The sequence below is a fragment of the Raphanus sativus genome, chromosome 5 (assembly GCF_000801105.2).
Source record: "Raphanus sativus cultivar WK10039 chromosome 5, ASM80110v3, whole genome shotgun sequence".
In the NCBI taxonomy this organism is placed as follows: Eukaryota; Viridiplantae; Streptophyta; class Magnoliopsida; order Brassicales; family Brassicaceae; genus Raphanus; species Raphanus sativus.
This window is the reverse complement of record NC_079515.1, coordinates 2,735,210-2,751,095: the sequence shown is the minus strand read 5'-3', so window position 1 is coordinate 2,751,095 and position 15,886 is coordinate 2,735,210. Positions and strand designations below refer to the sequence as shown.

At 38.3% G+C, this 15,886-nt stretch overlaps 4 protein-coding genes across 4 annotated transcripts; 1 reads left to right on the top strand and 3 right to left on the bottom strand.

The window, feature by feature from the left end:
- Window positions 1-33: 33 nt before the first annotated feature.
- On the bottom strand, window positions 34-696 carry LOC108861716 (uncharacterized). Its single transcript, XM_018635653.2, has one exon. It carries the CDS (start codon window positions 461-463, stop codon window positions 167-169), a length of 297 nt encoding a protein of 98 aa, XP_018491155.1. The 5' UTR covers window positions 464-696; the 3' UTR covers window positions 34-166.
- A 2,059-nt stretch (window positions 697-2,755) lies between these two features.
- On the top strand, window positions 2,756-5,977 carry LOC108861713 (asparagine--tRNA ligase, cytoplasmic 2). The gene is made up of 7 exons (XM_018635649.2): window positions 2,756-3,464; window positions 3,549-3,794; window positions 3,893-4,468; window positions 4,552-4,737; window positions 4,824-4,888; window positions 4,987-5,116; window positions 5,197-5,977. Exons 1-7 carry the CDS (start codon window positions 3,003-3,005, stop codon window positions 5,440-5,442), a joined length of 1,911 nt encoding a protein of 636 aa, XP_018491151.2. The 5' UTR covers window positions 2,756-3,002; the 3' UTR covers window positions 5,443-5,977.
- A 376-nt stretch (window positions 5,978-6,353) lies between these two features.
- LOC108861712 (uncharacterized) lies at window positions 6,354-11,088 on the bottom strand. Its single transcript, XM_018635648.2, has 13 exons — window positions 10,703-11,088; window positions 10,353-10,462; window positions 10,077-10,139; window positions 9,784-9,979; window positions 9,576-9,680; window positions 9,343-9,473; window positions 8,724-9,252; window positions 8,583-8,648; window positions 8,325-8,401; window positions 7,957-8,232; window positions 7,527-7,866; window positions 6,761-7,447; window positions 6,354-6,624 (listed from the first exon to the last, which is right to left on the bottom strand). Exons 1-13 carry the CDS (start codon window positions 10,964-10,966, stop codon window positions 6,451-6,453), a joined length of 3,018 nt encoding a protein of 1,005 aa, XP_018491150.2. The 5' UTR covers window positions 10,967-11,088; the 3' UTR covers window positions 6,354-6,450.
- Window positions 11,089-11,741: 653 nt separating this feature from the next.
- LOC108859652 (auxin-induced in root cultures protein 12) lies at window positions 11,742-12,867 on the bottom strand. Its single transcript, XM_018633563.2, has one exon. The coding sequence runs from the start codon at window positions 12,762-12,764 to the stop codon at window positions 11,979-11,981; it is 786 nt and encodes a 261-aa protein (XP_018489065.2). The 5' UTR covers window positions 12,765-12,867; the 3' UTR covers window positions 11,742-11,978.
- Window positions 12,868-15,886: the final 3,019 nt, after the last annotated feature.

Sequence of the window (15,886 nt, the reverse complement as noted above, 5' to 3'; positions counted from 1 at the left end):
AAAAACATTATTATAGCTTCTCATATTTATATGATATTCACATATTTGGCTAAGAAAAAACTTTATTATAAAGACAATTATTTAGATTAATACAAAAGGTGGGGTGAAAGAGAAAAACAAGAAAAAAAATTACAGTTTTACAGTTAGAATTTGGCATAACAAATGATCAGCATAGTGGAAATAACTGAGGACGTAAAATCGGCAAAGACCAAAGATAAGCATCTAAGAACTTAACATTTCCACCATTTGAGATCATTCCCAAAATGATATTTCTCATCATTTTCATCGGTTTTCCGATGTTCATCCTCCATCTCTGCACCACCATCCGCGGTTGTCCCACCAAGAACCCTCGTCGGCGGTTTCCTAATCGCACGACGGCTCTTTTTCCTTTCCTCCGTTGCTGCGGCCACCAAAGCCTAGACGGAAGACTTGAAGTGGCATGAACTGCGTTTCTTCTTACCATGTTTGCTTCCTTTTTCTTTGTCTTAGTATTTGAGTTTTGGGTTTCTGAATATGCAAGTTCTTGAACGTGGATTTATAAACAGGAGAAGTGAGTGAGTGATCATGGATGATGTGTAAAGCTTGGAATCAAAAGAGATTTTAATCATTGAAAGAAGCAATGATTATGAGCATCATTAAGGCCTATGTGTGACTGTGATTAGGAGAGAGGTGAACCTTTAGAAAATATTCCATTTTCCATCTCATAACTACTAAACAAGTTTAGAATAGATCTAACTCAAAGTGAACAAGAAAATACCTAATAATAGAGGATATATGTGAGTTCCAGAGACGATAAAATAACTTTTCTTAATACTATTGAATCGCCTTATGGCACACATATTCAACATATGTCATTAGACTTTGTAGTTTCACAGTTGGTAGATTTTCTTTGACGTTAATACCTTAGCGATTCCAGACTACTTACACAAAATTCTCCATTACTTTAAGCTGGAAACTTTGATATTAGCGTTTTTGTTCAATCATTGGCCAGTGTATGAGAAGCCTATAGTCTATACTCTATACTGGTTAGTTAAGGCTATTGTAATATTTTCGATATACTATTAAATATGTTGCTTTCGTCTGCGAATTCTAGACCTCAAGTCTACGCTTAGTTAGAGAGAATACTAGTTTTATCGAAAAAGGTTCAGTATCTAATAATGTGTGCTTTATTCGGCCTTAGGTTGTGTAGCCTCGTGGTAACCATCATTGCAATTTGTTACATCTGACCCGTCCCCACTAATACTCCTTTTTTTTTGTCTTTCAACTGCTTACTGACAAGATCTCGTACCTAATTACAATCGAAACAACCAGTCGTCTAGTATTTGTTTTTGGTCAAAATATATGTAAAAGCATATAAGGTTTCACAACAAAAATTAAACTAAGATAATACATTTGCCAATACGAATATATTTCATGGTACAATTATTGTAAATCATAATAAATATATTTTTTTAACATCTTTACTTTATTGATATCAAATCAATGTAACTGATTACATGAAATATAAATTACAATCACCAAACAGAACTTTAAACAGAGATAGTAATAACACGATGCTTCCTAATGCATTCGTAGGATAGACTGATTCATTAACTTTTCTCCATTTCGCTCTGGTCTTATATGATCATACTTGTGGCTTTCAACTGTTGTAAATAAGCGTCTTTTTGTGAGTAGATCATTGGATGCAATCTATCTGTTACATTGCATTCCGTCCCAAACACTCCCGCAACAAGAAATAACATATTTTAGTGTAAATGTCCATGACATTGAAATACTTTTGTTTTGACACCAACAAGCAATATCTTCATGACCTTCCATTCCAAAATCCTCCACTTGGCACCGTCAAAAAGAAAATGGCTCTTATTGGTTTTCAGAACAACACCATCGCAATCAAAGAGCGTTGTAAAATTCATGACCATAGTATTCATGACTGTAAATAATATAGCCTCAGAGTCATAGCCTTCATCCAGTGAAATCAACCAAATTGCGGTGTTGAATGAAAATCTGACATTACCAGTCCTCCATTCATGATGATTTTGAGTAGCCAAACGATAACAAACCGCTTATATCTTCGCCATGGATTCCACTGAAATGAAACTTCATCTGATCCTCTCTCAGATAATAAGGGTCTTCAAAATATTCCACTCCACCATTCATAAAATCAAAATCAGTAATCCCTGGATCCCAAATCCATCGATGAAAAACCAATCTCGATTGAAAACCAATGTTTTCAAGAGTGAAATAATAAAAGCCGCACACAGAGGGTGACAGCGGAAGTAAATTGACACAAGAATACAAATTACGTTGTTGAATCAAGGTCGAACATAAACTCTCATTCATGGAGATATGAAGAAAAATAATTGGAAAATGAAACGACATGTGTGTTGCTTATTGGAAAACTAAAGAAAGACAAAGAAAAAAACTAGGGGAAGAGTACAGTCGACGTCGGAGCCGACGCCGGCCGGAAAGTACAGGAAACTTAACTTTGATTCAGTGGCACAAAAAGTCGCCAACAAGAAAAAACGGTTTATAATTTATTTATTGTCTGGTTTATAATCATAATAAATATTATTTTTAACGGATTAAACCGAAAAGAATATGATTATTGTTAATTCATAATAATTTTAAGGCCCAATAGGTATATGTACCTCATATTAAGGTATCTATTGGGCCATATGGGCCTCAAAATTACAATATTTGTTTGCATTTATATATAAAAAGGTTTAAAATTGAATATCATCATCATCATCATCATCACTTCTCACGCAGTTCCCGCGAATCTAAACTTCCTCGAAGAAGACCCAAACCTGGTCGTTCTCTCTTCTCTCTCCCAATCCTTTTCCTCTCCCAACAATCTAAGCTTCCTCTAATCTCTCAGTTGAATTAATCTCCAAGTAATCGATGTTTATATATAATCTCGTCTTCGTTTCTGATCTATCCAATCCTAGCAACCTCGCCACACTCAGATCTTCCGATTCACCGGAATCTATAAACCACCCAAAATGGAATCTCACGTGAAAACCCACCAGAAAGAGCATCATCACGAAGATACCCCTCCCGATCCCGTCGCCTTGTCGAAGTATTCGAAACGAGTCGAGTTAAAGACTCTCCTCGAAGGCGGCGCAAGCTTGGTCGGGAAAAGGGTCGTCGTCGGTGGATGGGTGAAGTCTTCTAGAGCTGTAAAGAAAGACTCTTTATCCCCGCCGCCGCCGCCGGAAGTTTTCGTCCCTCCGCCGTCGAGCGGCGGGAGTCAGGCTTCTCCGACGCCCAGCGTTAGCTGCACGGAGATCATCAACTCGAAGATGAATATTTTCAGAAAACTTTTCGACGTCTTGAGCGGCGGTGGAAAGACTTACCATATCTTCGATAAACATGACCTCGCCGGCGGTCACAAGGCCACGTCACCGCCTGAGTATATTATTCACTCCCAGATCAGTGATGGCTCTTCTGTCTCCACTCTCCAGGTAATTGAAGATGTTCGTTTTTTTTTTTTGCAGAGTAGGTGTTCGATGAAATGTCAATGAGAGCTAAATTTCTTTCTTTCTCAGGTTATTGTTGATTCTGTGTTATCGAATGTTCCAGCAACTCAGCTTATGGCTCTAGGGACATGTATTGTAGCAGAAGGTGTGTTGAGACAACCGTTGGCTGCTTCTTCGAAACACGTAATTGAGCTTGAAGCTGTGAAGCTTCTTCATGTAGGAACAGTTGACCCAGACAAGTACCCACTGTCCAAGAAACAGCTTCCTCTGCATACGCTTAGAGACTTGTCTCATTTCAGGCCCCGCACAACTATGGTAAAAACCTATATTTTCAAGATTTATTGTTAGTGAATCTTTCAGAGACATCTGGTTTTGTCTTTGGTATAAGATTATATATTATGTTGTTGGTGAAGGTTGGGTCGGTGACTCGAGTCCACAGCGCATTAACCTTAGCTAGCCACACGTTCTTTCAGCACAATGGGTTTCAGTATGTTCAAGTACCTGTTATCACAACCGCTGGTGTTGGCGAGATGTTTAGAGTCACTACTCTTTTAGGTGAAACTGATGATAAAGACGAGAAGAAACATGTCGATGAAAAAGATGGATTTAGCGTTGACACAGTAAAGGCAGCGGTGAAGGAGAAGACTAGGCTAATTGATCACCTTAAGAGATCTGACAGCAACAGAGAAGCTGTGGTTGCTGTCGCAGCACACGACTTGAAGAAAACGAGCGATCTTGAGATGAGACAAAAACCAAAGGCAGCAGCAGCAACGCTGATCAAACCTGAGAAGATTGATTTCTCGAAAGATTTCTTTGGTTGTGAGACTTATCTGACTGTTTCTGGGAGGTTTCATCTTGAGAGCTACGCTTCTGCACTTGGAAAAGTCTATACCTTTGGACCGAGATTCACAGCTGATAAAATCGACGATACAAGGCATTTGGCGGAGACGTGGAATGTGGAGACTGAGATAGCTTTCTCCGAATTAGATGTAAGATAAAGATTTATTGTGGTAAAAGGCCACTCAATGATTATTGGCCAAATGGGTAAACTTGTATCTTTTGGATGTTAAAGGATGCTATGGAATGCGCTGATGAATTCTTCAAGTTCCTCTGCAAGTATCTTCTGGAAAACCGTCACGAAGACGTGAAATTCATATCTAAACGAGTTGACAAGACCATCACCACACGTCTTGAAGCAACAGCTTCCAATTCTATTTTGAGGTTCTCTTATACTGAAGCGATTAGTCTTCTGCAGAAGGTAAAAAACACCTCCAAATCCCCTGTATTTTCACCATGTTTTGATTTGAGTTGCTATATCATAATGATCTGATTCTTTACAAACAGGCAACCACTAGAACATTTGAAACCAAGCCTGACTGGGGCATTGCTTTAACAGAGGAGCATCTCAGGTTATACTCTTTTGCTTATGTGGATTGCTGTGAAGAAGTCTTTGTGTTTCAAGATCTTGCCTCTGAAAGTTTTGGTGTTTCACCGTCTAATGTTGCAGTTACCTAACTGATGAGATCTACAAGGGTTGTGTAATTATACATAGCTACCCGAAAGAGGTTAAACCGTTTTACACACGGTTGAATGACGATAAGCAGACTGTAGCAGCATTTGATCTGGTTGTACCAAAGGTGAGAAGATAAGCAAACCAAACTTTATCGCTAAAACTAGGAAAGTCAAGTTACAAAACTCTTCAAATTTCTTTTTGCAGGTTGGTGTTGTGATCACTGGGAGCCAAAACGAAGAACGGTTTGAGATTATGGATGCGAGGATCAGTGAATATGGATTGGAAACAAAGGAGAAGTACGAGTGGTACTTAGATTTAAGGAGGCATGGCACAGTGAAGAATTCAGGAATAAGCTTAAGGATGGAGCATATGCTTCTGTTTGCCACAGGTCTTCCTGATATTAAAGACACAGTTCCTTTCCCAAGAAGCTGGGGCAAAGCAAACAACTGAAGTTAGGGGTGGGCACTTTACCCGATACCCGAAGTGGCACCCGAACCCGACCCGAAAAACCCGAACCGAAATCCGAACCGAAGTAGCAAAATACCCGAACGGGTATTGAATTATGAGAGATTGGATATCCGAACCCGAACGGGTAATACCCGAACCCGAATGGATATCCGAAAATAACCGAACTTATGTACTATTAACCATATATTCATAGTTTACTTCTCTAATTTTATTCAAAATACTTATATTAATTATACACATGGTTTAAAATTAGATAATATACATATAATTGCAAGAAAAGTGATTTTTGCTCACTTAAAATGCTTAAAATACATGTCTAAATTTTAGTTTCATGCATTAACAAAAGTACAGCTAAAATTTTAAAACAATAATCAAATTAGTGTATTTTATTTTTAAGATTTTATCTTCAAATCATTCAATGTATTAAAAATAAAATATCAGTTAAGTAAAAATTTATATTTTTTAAAAGAAAAAAACTTAAGAAATGAAGAAGTTAATTTTTTTTTCAAAATCTAAATATCCGAAAACCCGACCCGAAATAACCGAACCCGAACTAAAAATACCCGAACCCGACCCGAAGTACAGAAATACCCGAACGGGTTTTATACTCCTATACCGAAATACCCGAAAATCCGAAATACCCGATCCGAACCCGAACGGGTATCCGAACGCCCACCCCTAACTGAAGTAGCCTCATTGTTTTATGTACAAACACAACATCGTTATGTAATCTATGAACCACATACTTTGGAAGAAAGAATTGTACCTCAAAATGTTCATAATGATTTTAAAGATTATATACTTTGGAAGAAAACATTATCAAAAGATTTTTAGCAGTTAAAGAGACTTGCAATCTATCTTACGCATTGGGTTCGGTCATAAATTTGAGAAAATGGTGAAATCATGAATTTGAAATCCAGTTCTAGTGGGAACTATATGTACATATATAAATATATATTGATAACAGATTCAATGGTTCGTTGGGTACAATCATGGCTTTCGTAAAGCAGAACCCGCACCCATTACAACTGCTAAGACAAGGCCAAGACCTGCTCCAAGTGAAGCACCCACAGCTGCTGCTGACATCGATGATGACTTGGCCTGTGAACCATCTACGGCACCGCTTCTAGCTAGTTCCACCAACAGTCTGTCTCTAGCAAGTTCCTGAAAGTTTGATGGAGAGATAAACATTGAAGCGACTAGAACGTTATTACATGACATCTAACAACATTACTTTCAACAAATGGTTAACCTCCCCCAAACTTAATTGTAAGCAAGAGAGGTAGGAGAGTGAAGATACCTCAAAGCAAGCTTGTTCTTGAGTTTGAAGGACGCGGTGGACAAGCTGGCAAAGGGAACTCACACCGTCCACTGGGAAAACAGTGTCTTTTCTCTGAAAAGGCTTTTTGACAAGGTCGAGGGGAGCGAATATCAGCTTCTGAGCGCCTAATGATCCTTCATTACCAGCATTCACAGCTGCCCAAGGCAACGAGGAGCCCCCAGAGCCGGAAATAACATAAGGGATAGAGTTCACAATCCCGGTTGAGTTCGGTGACGCTTGATATGCCTGAAGAACAGCTTCTATCATGGTTTTCTGCTGATGTGCACTGACTGAGAACTTGTTTGTAATGGCTAGGACCCAAGGGATGCCGAGGGACTTCACTTCGTCTAACAGAAGCGCCAGTGCTGGCTGCTGCTGTTCTGTTGAGTTCTGGTAACGTGGTATTCTGTGAGACAGATTGTGCACAAGAATAATTAAATCTATCTTTTTACTTAGGCTGCGAACTCCTTTCCATAGCTCTTCTCTAAAGCGAGAAGCCTCTAACTGCAGCTCCTGTAGGTTCACACCCACTGTGTCGGAGTAGCAAACACCACCAACAATACAATCTTGAACATCGGACTGTATCTGCATATTCTCCACATGTGTCATCGAACTCAGCATGCTTTGGCCTAGTATTGCACGGAACAGAGAGGTTTTACCAGCACCCTACGCAGACAAAACATCCGGATTAGCACACAAAAATACATGAGAACATGACACAAGTTATTTAAAACGAAAACAGTACCTCAAGCCCGAGTAACCGCACCCTCCGTGTTCTAACCTCAACCTCCTTAGCTACAGTAGCGAAATCACTAGTACAGAATACATACAAGTCCTCCAAACCTTCGGGACGAACAAACTTGTCCTCTTGGAAAAATCCTAAACTGATTCCTTCCTTCACCAAACCGGTGTTTGAATCAACGGGCGAGAACATAGGAACCAAAGGATCTTCAACTATCTGATTGCTTGGAGGTCGTTTCAGAGGAGCTCCAATGGTCACTCTAATTTTCTGTAGTTCAGTCTGTTCTACATTGTCTGAAGAATAGGCAGGTGTTGAAGGGAAGGATTCCACAGTAGTTGAGCACCTAAAGAGAGTCAATTATTGATATTTAATAACTGAACCACACAATCATCAAATAGAAGAGGAGAAAAAAAGTGATAACAGATTATTATACCAGTTGCCATTCACTTGCGCATGAACAAAAGAACACAAATGCAACCCATGACCAGTGATATCAACTTTTAGAGGCTCTGCATTCTTATCACCGGGAACGCCATTCCAGCCAAGAGGAGCGACAGATGTGGCGGTTTTAATGACCGGTGATTCTACGATATGGCCAATTTCTACACTACCACCAACAGCAAGTCCAAGCCACTGTTGTAAATGTGGAAACTGTTTCTGTTGATCCACTCCAAAGAATCCATCAATATCCATGCAGAGGTCATGTATTCTACGGTATGAAAAAAGGCATGTCAGTAAAGAAATCATACCAAAGCTAAAGACACCAAAGCCTATGTCTGATCAAGGAGTAACTATCACCACCTCTGGAAGCGAGACCTATAGGATTTCATTGAATGTGACTGAAGACGTTCTCTCAGTTCGGTAATCACAGATCTGACCTGAAAATCATCTTTGCCAGAAAAATGCAACCAAATAAGAGAACATCAAGGTCAACAACCACAAAACTAAACGTGAAGAAATAACATCTCTAAGTAACCACCTAAAGTTAGTAATAGTACGTCCACAACTTGGGTTTAGTAAACACTTGCTAGCATATTTATAAGTAAAGGAAGGTCGTACCGATGTCAATTTAGAGTACTCTCCTTCTGAAAGTGATTCCACAGATGCTGTTCCCAAGAGATATAGCTGTGATATGCAGAATAAACTTAGTAACCTATTTGATTATTTTTAACACATTTATGTATAAGTTGTAACATCTACCTCTCCAAATGGCACGTAAGAAGGTAAAGAAGGAACCCTGCGCCAACTATTTCCAAACCCATTTGACGACGAATCCGTCTTTCCTTCGCTCTTCCCATTAACTGTTTGCCCGTTACCACTATCTGGCAATGGCTTGAGAGATATACCATCCCCACCCTCTTCAATTTCAAGAGACTGCGGCTCCATAAGTACGTCCTCAATAGGAGCTGAAACAACAGATTCACTTGCGGTAGAACTCTCTGCAGGATCCATTTTCTTTCCTCTATACCTATCCAGTTGTTTTTTAACAGCCTCAAGGGGAACAAGTCTTGAAAGCCTCCAGAATGAGTTCTGAACAGGGCCCACACCGATGACTAGCTGCTCCTGTTCTGTACCTTTTGTCTTTTCCGCCTCTGATGCCTCTCCAGCCATTGATATTCTCTGCTCATTGTAGAGATGAAAGTAGGCAGGAGATAGTATCCTAGGGACCAAGTCTTCAGGTATACAGTAGCTCTTGAAATAATGGTGCCACCCTTTTTCATGTACGTAACTGCAAAACAAACAAAGTGAATGAAAAAAATATATTAGAATGCTCTGGATAAGCCCAGCCGTATGTTTAACTAGTACTCCTGAAACATACTCTCGCAACGCAGCATTCCCAACCGGAGGCTGGGAAAAGGTGATACACTTGACATGAATATTTTCATTTCCTTTCTTTGTAGAAGAGGCAGCAACAACCCTCAATATGGCGAGCGTAGCTAATGCAGCCACCTATGTAAAATTAGAATATATATATATATATATAAGTATAAGGAGAAGCCAGATGTAGACAATGATGAGCTACAAAGGTAAAGAAAAATCAATCAGACTTACAGCTCCACCAAGTGAATGTCCACATAATACAAGTTTTCTTTGCTTTTTCTGAGCAAGTCTATATAGTTCCAGAGCAGGTATCCCTTTAGCACGAGACAAGAATCCCTAGGTTTAAACAATTTAAGGGAGTAAGTTTTGAAAAGATAATAATAAGTGTACTGACGATACAAAAGTATAGAAAGTAAGTTTTTTTTTTCCAACAGCATACCCGATGTGCAGCAGGTTTAGGCTTATGATCTCTACGTTGCTTAGCCTTTGAATCAAGAGGAATCCGAAGACCCTCTCCGTTAATCTTCTGTGAAGAATCACTATGTAGAGCTTCAGATGCTGCGATGCATTCATCCTCTGCGACATCATCTTGAAATATGTGACCTTGAAGTATATTTGCATCCGCCATGATGTCCCTACAACACACCCACGAATGAAGAAAAAAAAAACACACAACTTTAACATCTGTCTTATCAAATTGTTTTCCAAGAGAATAGAAACTCCAAGACTTACTTATATTGCCTAGTTCCGACAAAGGATGCAAATAATGTATCACCAGCCTCAGCGAGTAGATACCTGCATTAAGTAAGTTTCAGCTAGAGTATCAGGAACCACACCCATCTAATAGAAAACAAATGCATACATTGAGACTATTCACTTTTTTGCTGATAAAAGCCTCATCAAAAGCATACCCATATATTAAAGCAACCATGATTCGTTCAATTCCCAAAAAAAAAAAAATTTATGTAAAATACAAACCAACCGCAAAGAGATGTAAAAAACAAAAACCTGTGAGGAACATGATCTGATGAAGGTTGAACTCGCTCCAAGGAAACGAATTGGCCGCCAAAGTCTGCTTTAAATTTGTTTACAGCTCGAACCATCTCACTTGCAGGTCTCTGTCATAATAAAGAAAGTTTCTCAAACAAATTTAGCCAACTCTCATTAAAAAAAAAGCTACATTGAAGTAACAACTCGAATAACAGAAACAGAGATAAAGTGTTACTTAGAACCTAACCAACCTTTCTAACTAACTAAATAACGGAACATATTAGGCTAATCAACAATTTAACTGTAACTAACTAATACTAAGTAATCCGAGAGACTTATAGATTAATAATTATAGAAATTAAATCAACCTTGTAAACACATTCGGACAGAACCATGCAACAGAGCAAGTCCTGCAAATCTTCGACCGACTCCGACTTAAGTGCGAGGCAGAGATCATGAATCTGCTTCTTGCGCTTCTCGTACTCGCGCCGGATCTTGACCCTCTGATCGGCGTCTTCTCCGTTCCACGGCGGCCAACGGAACCTCCAGTGAAGCGGGCCCCATGAGACGCGTAGGAACCTCGCTCTCTGGTCTCTGATCCACGATTCCACTCGGCTCTGTATCGACTCCATTGCTGCTATACCTCTCTCTCTGGTAAACGACTCTTCTTTTTTTTGTAATTGAAACTCCTTATGATGATGCTCAAGACGACAGATCGAAACTCGATAACTGTCGTCGGGATTCGAAATACGCGTCGAATATGCGCCTCCATCGCTAAATAGTTGAAACTGTCTGCGTTTCTTGGGCCGTGTAGGTTGATATATTACATATTGGGCTTTAGGCCCATGTTTTGTAAGAGTTGCCAACGCGGCTCGTTCTTTAATTTGTTATGGGTCGTACTTGTACTTTAGTAATGTACTTGCTAAGTTTGGTAGTTAGCGAGTAGTAACTACGTTCGTTTTTCTTGTCGCGGTTTATCAAATACTAGTGACGTGACCAACTATTTAAAGTTAAACACTAAATTAAAACATTTTAAATATTTACTGATAAAGTTCAACGATTAATAACAAACAAAGTTTGAACGTTACTTAAAGTTGCTCTGTTTAGAATTTAGGTTTAGCGATTTGTCACGAAAAATATGTTGTTGAAGCAATGTGAAACCGAATTTTTAGGAATACAATAGCATCGTCCATATGTATAATGTATGGCTTGAACTACAGACGACCACAAACAAATGGTGATTTCTTTTAACTTTCAAATCAAACATCAACAAATGAAATGGAGAAACACACGAACATGGTCTTCTTATATATGCGTTTGAGGTTTTGTTGGTTTGTTTGTTTATTTTTATTACGGTTTATTTGATTATAAAAAGTCAACACAGACGAAGTATCTTAAGAATATATATACGTGAATCTGTGGAACTAGGCCACTAATGAGCGGGACTAGAAACGCAGCTATTTTGAGTAAATAAGATGACAGTGGCAATGATCCATACAATACAATAACAACTCAGAATAATGTGGTAAGAGAAGGTAAGGTGAAAAAAGAAAAAAAAAGTAAATGACCTAAGTCTAGAAAGTATGGAGCTCATTATTGATTTATTTTGCTAGAAAGAGAAATGTAGATAGAGAAAGATCACCTTCACGAAACAAAAATACTACCCAACAAAGCAAATGCTCCCAAACTGATCCCGAAATTTACGTTAGTCGTCATCGAACCCGTGTTCCCTGGACCTCCCGCCTGTCCTGGAGTGTTCGAGGCACCACCTCCGGGAGCAGCAGCAGGAGCGTCAGAGCCAGAAAATCGCAGCACAGCTGTAGACTTCAGATTGGCTGGAGTGAAAGGATGAATTCCAATACGACCGTTGGTCACATTCCCGCCGATCTGCCACACCTGGTTCACGCTATCCTCTCCCGCCGGAACCTTAACCGAGGTGCGAATCACGACCCTATTCCCGGTCAAGACTTCGACACGTTGATCCCAAAATTCGAAGGCAAGTCTCCCTTCAACGAGACTGCTACCAGTAATGCCACTGATGTTGTACGTCTTCAAGACGGGAGCCTCGCCGGGTCCGGATCTGAGTGCGACGAAGGCTTGAGAACCGGCCATCCCAGTCCCCGTGGGGTTGATAGCCCAAGCGATCCAGCCGCTGGGTCGAGCTGGAGTGGCGACGAAAGCGATGGAGAGAGATGAGTTGGTTGCATTGTATGTGTAGTGGAGGTAGGAGTCGAGTACCGGTAGGTCTAAGCAAGTCTGAAATGGAGTTTTCTCGGTGGTGAGTATGTTCTGTGTAGAGCAAGTTTGTGAAAACGCCGGTGAGATGAGAGAGACGAGACAAGTAAAGGCTAAGACAAGAAGAAGAAAAGAATGAGAAGCCATGGCTAAGTTCTGGTCTGGACGTCTGGATTTGATAAGACACAAGTACATGTAACGTTATGGTTATACTTATATAGACGGTAATAATATCTTATTATGGATCATGATTCAGTGCACCGCTTCCTACGATTAAGGAATCATGTAGGGCCCGTTAGGATGATGCCACGTGTTGAGTTGACTGCTTGATAAGTAAAGTCACGTTCACGATGTGAACCGGTGTTTGTTGAAAAAAAAAAGGATCGGTGATGATTTAAAACTGGAGGAAGAATTTGGGTAGAGAGCATGTGGAGAGTGCGTGTTCTTTTGGAAGTTGACTGCAAGTGGCGTCTTTGATATCTTTCTATTTATTATTAGGGCTTATTATTATTTGTCAACTTACTTTTTGTGTGCAATCGAGATGGGTTGAAATGTAATTATTTGTTAATCATATGCATGACTTTTACCTTGAGCTTCGCTGTGAGAGGAAAAGTGTTTTGGACTGAAATAAAAGTAGACGGGACTTTGTATGTGAATTTCAGATAATCACAGATTCTGCTTACTTGTTAATCATATGAGATGTGTATTTTGTCATCAGTCAATTTGTTGAAATGTAGTTAGAGAGATTAACACTCTGGGTCACTTTTGAGTTTCTAATTTCATTCAGAGTCACTTTATGCTATTGAGACACTTTTTCCTAACTATTTCCTAACTAAATACCATATTTCTAATTTTTCATTCGTTTTGGTTTCTGTGTGAACTTTTGTTGTTTTTTTTTTCTTTTTTTAGAAAATTTAAATCAACACACGTTTATCTTTTTATTGAGTAACAAGATCTACATTTTTGTTGTAGAAACATTCATTTAAACAAAAAAAATTACCAGGTCACAATTCACAATCCCTAATCCATAAAGGAAAAGGAATATCCACAATAAGAGGAAGAACCACACTAAGAAGGAGATCAGAAGCTGCAAGGATCGTCGTGGCCAGTTCGAGCTTCTCCGACGCGGTTCTCCTTCGTCGCAAAAGCTTCGATGAGAAACAATGGTGACTTTTTGACTTTATTGCACAATTAGTCCTTTGACTTTTGAATATTTTCTTTCTGCCCCAAAAGTTTTTTTATTTGCAAATATATACTTTCAAATTGACTCCATACTTTTTCTGCCCCCAAAACTTTTAATTGTGCAATCTAAACCCCCAAAAAATATTCTGATTCTACAACATTGGTCCATATCGTGTTTTTTTATATTTTGTTTATTTTCTAGATGTTTCCGATTTGCAAATAAATCCTTTCGATTTGGTGTTTTGGAAAGCTTTGTTAGGGTGTACACTAACAAGTGTGTACATGTGTACACAAACCTAGTTGAATGTTTTGACACGAACATGTTGTGCTTGTTGATGTAAATTTGACGTGTACATGTTGTGTGTTCCATTTTGACCAGTATTGATAGTAAATTTAGTATCCACATGTACACATATATTTTTTAAATCGCTTTGACGACACACATGTACATCTATACATATGTACACTTCCTATTTAAAAAAAAAAAACATATTTAGATAAGTTACATCTCGTTGTACTATACTCATTTGTATTTTGTCGAATGACATATGTATAGTTGTACACAAGATATGTATAGTTGTTTTTTTGTGTACTATAAGGAATATGTATAGTTGTAAATTTGCGGTAAACAATGTTGCGGGTGTACACATGGATGTGTGTGATTTAATTGTACACATAATTGTGTTTGATTTTGTTATACACATTATCTGGTGTACATATGTACTTGGTGTTATATTACACAATATCTCAATTTCCACAAAGCAAAATATCATGCTTCTTGATTCAAGCTTGAAACTTTACAAGATAATTGATAATTTTGATAATTTTGAGTATCTTCTTTTAGTTAATTTGGATTGTGCATCTTGATATCTTATAATTTTGATTTAGTTTTTACCATATTTATTTATTTAATTTTTATAAACTATATTCATTCCATTTTAATATCTTATGATCTTATGATATTGTTAATGCATCTTGATTTTTATGATTTTAATTTATTTTACCATTTTTTGGTGTGTATTGATGTCTTGTAGTTTTTACCATTTGTTCTAAGTTCATCTGAATCATTTTAGAATGCATTTAGAGGCTTTAGATGCATCTATGTTATGTACAACTGTATATAGTGTAAAAGTGAAAATTTGAGATCAAAACAAAGTTTTTTTCTGTAAAATTTAAATTTAATGTTCCAAAGTGAGGACAATCTTAATTCAGAGGACCATTTGTGCAAAAAGACCAAAATTGGCCATTGGTGTCCCAAAATTCTCGATCTGAAAAAAGTAATTGTCAACTCCGGCGACGGACGAACTGATTCCCAACAAGCACATCATCACTCAATTCAGATGGTGCCAAGTTGATAACTTCAATAGTCGGAGTGTCCAAAGACGGAGTAACCGCAATCAAACAAGACAGTGGCCCAGAGTTGACAGTCGAGAGTGTTTTCATCAATCTTTTTGTGCTAGAGTTGGAGAGAGAGAGAGAGAGAGAGCCTAAGCTCTGTGAAGAAAATAAAAAGAAAAAAGATAAAGAAATAGAAAGGGAGAGAGAGAGCACAAAAGGATTCGAGAAAGAAGATAAGAAAAGAGAAGAAAAAATAAGGAAAGAGAAAAGATGGGACCTAATAGTTACAGTTTAGTTATGTTTCAATTATTAAGTTAGAAAAAAGTGTCTTAAGAGTGCAAAGTGACCTATGGTGTAATATATGTTATAGAAAGTGACCCTAGATGTAAATCTTTCATGTAGTTATTAGTTAGTTAAGTATGTGCATTACTTTTACCTTGATTCACGCTATATTTTTTAACGCGCATAGTTCGTTGATTTATTTGTGCGCAAAGGTTCGAAGTCTCTCCACCAAGAGTAGGTCAAGGTATTTTATCTGGAGCCAAAGATCCGACCCGAAACTGACTAAAAAATCTTGATTCTGGTAAGAATCGATCTGACTTTTTATCCTACTTGGTCTTGTTGGGAAGGAACCGCCGGTTTTAAATCCGACTCAAATAGCAGGATACCCGAAAACCTGAAATTTTTAGTATATATATTATATCTATATACAGGTGTATTATTATATTTTTGATATCATGGTTACTTTTCTATGTTTCAGATTTATATTTTTTAGGTATAGTTTTAAGTTTCGGATC